This window comes from Pteropus alecto, unplaced genomic scaffold, assembly GCF_000325575.1.
Source record: "Pteropus alecto unplaced genomic scaffold, ASM32557v1 scaffold11, whole genome shotgun sequence".
Classification (NCBI taxonomy): Eukaryota; Metazoa; Chordata; class Mammalia; order Chiroptera; family Pteropodidae; genus Pteropus; species Pteropus alecto.
Genome location: NW_006431956.1, coordinates 8,641,456 through 8,648,225, shown reverse-complemented (window position 1 = coordinate 8,648,225; position 6,770 = coordinate 8,641,456). Strand labels below are relative to the sequence as shown.

General features: G+C 39.6%; 1 protein-coding gene across 3 annotated transcripts in view; it reads left to right on the top strand.

Moving 5' to 3' along the window:
• Positions 1-6,770, top strand: part of CUBN (cubilin) — a 235,745-nt gene that overhangs the window by 158,177 nt on the left and 70,798 nt on the right. For all 3 annotated transcript variants that reach the window (XM_015585634.2, XM_025043437.1, XM_025043438.1), the window contains exons 44-46: positions 2,974-3,148; positions 4,923-5,101; positions 6,306-6,515. In XM_015585634.2, the coding sequence (XP_015441120.1) occupies positions 2,974-3,148; positions 4,923-5,101; positions 6,306-6,515 (564 nt within the window). The remainder of the gene's footprint in view (positions 1-2,973; positions 3,149-4,922; positions 5,102-6,305; positions 6,516-6,770) is intronic.

The window sequence follows — 6,770 nt, the reverse complement described above, 5'->3', positions numbered from 1 at the left end:
AGAGACACTCCTTTAGTATGGTCGATTGAGATTTCCATGTCCCTATGCTCGATGCTTTTTATTTTCACATGATATTGGCTTATTAATTAGTTAACCAAACATTTATTTAGTGCTTCGCACTTTGCAAACTACCAGGTTTTGTCAAGGAGTTTTCAGTGCAGCGGATGGACAAACAAAGGCACAGTTAGAACATGGCATGATGAGTGCTAGACAGAGGAATGCATCATGAGCTCTGTGGACATGTTAGAGAAACACCTAGCCTGGCTTAGAGGATAAGAGAAGCTCCCAGAGGAAAGAGATGAGTGGAGATTTGCCAGTCAGTGAGGAAAAGATGTGACAGCATATGAAGTCTGAATGGTTGTGTGATAATAAGGCATATCCAAGGATTTGAAAGAATTCACCACTGCTAGAGAATAGAGCCCAAAGGAGAAGAGTCTAATGGTGATGAAGCAGGCAGGAATCATAACGCTAAGGGCTGTAGATGCCGCCATAAGGAGTTAGGATCTTAATAGAAAGGCAATGTGGAAACCTTGAAAGATTTTAATACAAAGGCTGAGTGCTGTGATCATGTTAGAAACTTCAGTGTGACTATAGCACTGAAAACACATTGGAGGTAGAGAGACCAGATGAAAGAGTAATTCAGGAAATAATTATTAAGTCCTGAACTGAGGCAATGGTAATAAGAATTTAGGAGGGAGGACATATTGAGAGATATTACAAATTCGGAATTGAGTGGCTCTGTAGGTCAGTTAGATGTGGAGACGGGGGGAAGGCATGGGAGGCAGCACAGATGGCCCATAGGTTTCTGACTGCATGGATCTTTTATCTCACATTGTTAAAGAATTTACCATGTGACAGACACTATAGTAGGTCCTGAGGATATAGCAGTAAACAAATAAAGTTCATGAACTCATGGAGCTTAATTTTAGTGTTAAAGTACAAATAATAAATAAGATATATAGTATGTCATATAGTAAAAAGTATTAGGGAGAAAAATGAGGTAGTGGAGAAGGATAGGGAATTAGTAAGAAGGGGAGGTGACATTCATTCACTCGTATGTAGACCTCTGGGTGGCGAGTAGTTAATCGGCTTGGCTTGGGGCATGTTCACTTTGAACTCTCAGAATTACGTCCACGTGGGCTGTTGGAATGGGAGTCTGAAGGTAAGAAGAGGGATCTGGATTGACTCTAGAAATATGCGGATCATTGGAAGTCTGCGAGTAGTTTAAGTCATGAGGATGGATGACATTAATCAGAAAATTATTTAGATTGAGAAGTGGACCTGCAGAGCGATTCCTGGGACCTTGCTCTGGAAAGGCCTGGAAAGGAGCACACAAAGACCAAAGGAGAGATTGGCAAGAGGGATCAAAGAAGAAGGAGAAGAGCTTAGTGTCCAAGAAACTAAGGGACAAAAGTATAAAGAAGGAATATGTGGCCAATCATGTTAAATGCGGTGGATATAGAATAAAAATTTAAAAATATCCTCGGGCACACCACTGTGAGGCAATTGGAGACCTGGACAAAAAGGCTTTCGTAGGTTGAAAAGTGAAAGGAGGATGAAGAGGTGCAGAAAGAGGGTGGTGAGGAAGTGAAGAAAGAGACTGTAAATTACTTGGGCTTGTGATATATAGAAAGATTAAAGGAGCAGGTGGGGAAGAGAGAAAAAGAGAGAGAGAGAGAGACAGAAACAGAGATTCAAATCATAGGATAAGTAGATAAGTGGAGGGCTTAAATAGGTCAGGGTCCCTGAGAAGACAGAGTGAAACGGGCGCCCAGCCCAGAGGTGCGGGAAGGCAGTGCATAGGTGAAAAACAAAGGAGCGTGGAGATACAGATGAATTTATAGAAGATGGTGACAAATTGAGGGAGTTCTCATCTGACTTCTACTTCTTTCTAAAGGAGAATTCAGAGTCCTATTCTGAGACTAGAGAAGGAATAACAAGAAGGAAGGATTTGAGGAGTATAGTCAAGTTTCAAATCGCTGTTGTGGTTTATATTAAAAAATGGGAGGATTGCTTGGCAGTGATGAGCGTGGAGAACATCAATTTCCATGAATGGTTTGAATTGAATATAACCACAGAACTGGGATTTTGCAGGGAGAGTCTGAAGGAAAAACCAGGGGTGAGGGAGTTAAAGGCATTCAAAGGAATTTACAGTTCAGGATTTCAAAGATGAAGGAGTTCTGGGTAATGACAGAATTCAGGATATGACAAGTGGCTGAATGATAGCAGAAATAAATGTTAATAGAATTTAGCAGATCTGGTGTCTGTGAGGCTAAGTTATGGGACAGGTTAATTTCATTGGAATTGTTAAGTACCCAGTTTACCTAGTTCATTGCTTGGCTTGTTTGCAGAGATTGCCAAAATAATGTTCATTTATAAAAGGAAAGTATTTTTACCTAGTACTTTGGTCCTTTAGAAAAGTATTAAAAGTTCATTTATCTTCTTGCAAAAAAAAATGGCTAATAAATTCTCTCATGCTATTCATCTCTTGCTCTTCGAATGCATCTATATCCTAAAGAAACATGAGTGAACACCCAGAGCTGTACAAATATACATTTGCTTAGTCTTTTAAACACGTGAAGATCACAGCTCTGCATCATTCTACTGAACCGAACAGTCAGTGGGCAGTTATAAGTACTAGTGCGTTTATTTATCCACGTGGTGGGGATACAGTAGTGCTTTCATGCCATTTTGTTGCATGCACCGTGCAACATAATCATTTTGTTGGCTTTAAAGAAGTGTGAAATTTCTGAAGAGAATATATGGTTTGGCAAATTAAAAAAGGACACCTATGGTAGCTCCCTTGAGAGCAAATTCAGAATTTATTTGCTTAAAAAGTAAATGAGGATAATCTCAGGTGATAGGAAATTGAGTTTGGAAATACAGCTAAAGAGACTATGAAAAATGATCATGGCAGTTGACTGCATCCCCTTTCTTCAGAATGTAGATTGATTTTACTGTGTTTTCTCACAGCCTGTGGGGGCAACATCTACATCCATGATGCGGATTCTGCTGGATACGTGACCTCTCCCAACCACCCTGACAATTACCCCCAGCACACTGATTGCATTTGGCTTATCTCTGCTCCCCCTGGAAAGCTCGTAAGACTGCAGTTTGAGGATCAGTTCAGTATTACAATCACACCCAAGTAGGTCACCTCCATTTAATTTCTTTCCTACCCAGAGTTAGTATTCTTTAGCTGTCACAAAACAATTTCCTGCTTCTCTTCTCAGCAACATAGACGGCGTCGGAAATCTAGGGATGGAGAAGGAAAATGCTTAACGCCTCCAGCGCGAAAACGTTGTCTGCCAGCCACTGTCCTGTCAGCTGAGCAGATTATGTACACAGATATTGTCCCTCGTGACCCTATGTACATCCTCCAAGATGTACATAGAGAATGGGTTTTTGAGATTTAGGTGATCTGTTCTTCCTCTCACAGGAAAAATATAGTGTTTCTGGTAGATGAGTATTTATTTGCCCAGCCTCATACTCAGTGTCATAAATGATAAAATATCTGTTTAACAAATGGAAATTTGTGTTATATGACACCAGGGGTCACCGGTGTCAGAAACAGGACTAAAGCAAGTACAGTACAATTCCTAATCTCTATTTAATAAGAATTCTGAAAGATTACACATCAGAAAGTAAGTCTTACTATGCTGAACACAAAGAGAATAATTATGTAGACTGAAAAAAACCATCTGTCTTTTTCTTCATTTAACAGAAGTGTGTACACATTTGCACGAGTAAGTGTGTGGTACAAAACTTAGATACGAGAGCTTTTGCTCACCATTTCTGGCCATATCATATGATGCCACTCTCCTGCTCACCGAGCGTTAATTGGCTAATTGACTCTCTCAAGAAATATTGGGCTAACACTTGCCACTTTTATGGACATAGAAAATTCTAACAGAGACTCTAAATTACCTCAGGTCACAAAGCTTTCAAGGGAGAGTTCATCTTTGCCATGTGAAATGGTATAGAACAGAAAGAGTTTGCCCACCTGGCACAGGCAGAGCCAAACACTTAGACATCAAGAACTGTGGGAGAGAAATAGTGGCTCTTTTGTTATGAATGGTGCCATCTGGAAGAACCAGAAGCCAGTGCTCAAAAGCCCAGGACTCCCCGATGCTGTGTAGCTTACAGATTCTCTAGGGCAAATCACAAGACTCTATGGCTTAGGGGTTTGGGGTCGTGTGGGGATCCTATGGGTGGGAGGTGAGGTGAGGGCAATGAATCATTTCTTCCAGTCTTGAGGACAGTTCTGAGGTCTTGTTCTGAGAGTCCCTCTGCCTAGTCTCATGGGAAAGTAGCCAAGGGGTCATTCCACCTTAGGACTCAGGAGCTGAAACACATTTAAGTCGAGATGTTATCTTTAGCCTGCCAGAGTTCTGGAGTGTGTGTGACTATTGTCAGGTCTGGGCTGCTGTTTTTCTGCCGCCTAGGGGGTTGCAGATTATCGGAGGAAAGGCTAGATCTCTGAAGGGTATAGAGAGGGGTGGGATACGATTTATAGAGCTAAGACTTAAAACTAAATTTATCAAAGTTGTAAGGACTCTCGGTTTCTATGTGTTGAATCATTATGTGAAACAAAAGACTTGGTGTTTTGATATTCCTAGGGGTAAATTTGAGAATGAATTTTATATTTGTAAAACTAATTCAGAATGTAGAAGGCAAGTAAATATTCTTTAGTGTAGTACATGTAAAACCAGTCTTTTTGAGCTACTAATGGATGTGTTACGATTAGGAAAAATATACAATATTCTGAAGTGACACATCTCTTAAATTGACTGTCGTAGTGTCTTGTGCTCCAGAAATGATGATTTGATAATGCTCTTGGAGAAAGTTAGTGAAGTCTTCTTTATCAAAATATGTCAAAGCAATTATCTTTATGTATGAAACGGAATTTTCTTCCACTTCAGCTGTACATCCAATTATCTTGAGTTGCGAGATGGAGCTGATTCAAATGCACCAATAATTTCCAAGCTTTGTGGGACATCTTTGCCCAGCAGTCAGTTGTCTTCAGGAGAGGTGATATATTTGAGATTCCGGACTGACAACAGCGCCACTAGTGTGGGATTCAAGGCCAAGTATTCTATAGGTAACAACACATTTTATATTCAATAAGAAAGTAGTGATAGAATAAATACATTAAAAATTTTTTTTTAAAAAAGCACAGCATTTTAAAAGAAGTCTGTCTATCTGCCTAATTTTAATAATTATTTAAATGATAAAAATAGGTAAGGAATATAAATATCAATTTATCATTTTAATTTATCAATTAAAGTTTTTACTTTGATTTTCATTTTAAAGCACTTTTTAGTAAACATGACTATTTTGTATTTTTTCTTAATTTGTGAAAAATATACTCAGTTAAATCAAATTTTTGTTTCTTCCTCTTATGAAATATGCATAATATTACTTTAAATAGTAAAGCTTTTTAGTAATCAATAACTCTATTTAGAACAGTGACTATGACCTCCTCTTCATTAATAGATAATTGGGATTTTTCCCCACTAAGTCTAGTGCCAAATCAGTCAGTAGACAAAAAGTGAATGTCCTTCAGTGTTTTGATTTACTTACTTAAAAAATGAGCAATAAATATGCCTGCTGAAGATTCACTATAATATGGTCACAATGACATAGATTGAAAGTGGGTCTGGACATAACTAAGCGTATTAAATATAGCCCAAACTCAGAAAGCCTAGTTGTTAACACCATTTAACCTACACCATAGGTTGTTTTATAGCCTGAGGCAAATTATATATAATTCGATCTATGACATCCAGCTAATGAGAAATGACTGGGTGGTAACTTTCAAGGCCCTGAGATACTGGTTACTGCGGTAACTGTATTTGACCGTTCAACTAGAAAGGCTGGCATCACTAGTGAACCACAGCACCCTTTCAGCTGAGTTTGGACTCAGTCTGCAGGATCACCAACATGGGGTACAAGGCAGGCCCTAACGATCTGTCAGTTGGTTCTTGAAATGAAGCGTGCTTGCAATGACTAGCTTTTACATGGAGTCCCAAGAGAATTAGACATTACAAAACATGTCATTCCACAGTGTTCCAGTCTTTCATTTCCCATTATTGGATTAAACTTGTGGTATTATTTCTCTTCATATCAATAGTAGATTTCCCATAATAAGCACTAACCAAACACTTCCAGAATTTTTAAAACTTCAATTCATATTCACTTGGCACCTAAGAGTTTTCAAATGTGCTGGTGAGATTTAAAACAAAAAACAAAAAAACTATAATAGAATATTGCTCTTTATTTTTATTTTTTTATTTTTCTTGCAGCCCTGTGTGGGGGGAGAGTGACAGGGCACAGTGGTGTCATTGAAAGCATCGGATACCCAACACTTCCATATACAGACAATTTATTTTGTGAGTGGCGTCTCCAGGGACCCTCAGGACACTATCTCACCATCCATTTTGAAAACCTGAACCTTCAGAATTCCTCTGGCTGTGTAAAAGACTTTGTGGAGATCTGGGAAAACCATACCTCTGGTCAGTGGAATGTGTCTGCCTTCCTTGGGGGTGTGTATTTTCACACGTACTCATTCAGCCTCTAAAGTGTCCTCACGTCCTAGAAGGGCGAAACGGTGTCTGTTCTTTGCAAAGAAGCACAGCTCAGTCAGCTCCGGGCGGCGCCAGCTTCTCCCTCCCTGGGTTCGCCCACGTGCAGTGGGTGTCCAAAGCCCCAGGTGTCATTCTGTAGCTCTCCCTGGAGAGGGCACTGTATTGAGGGCACACCCTCTTCCT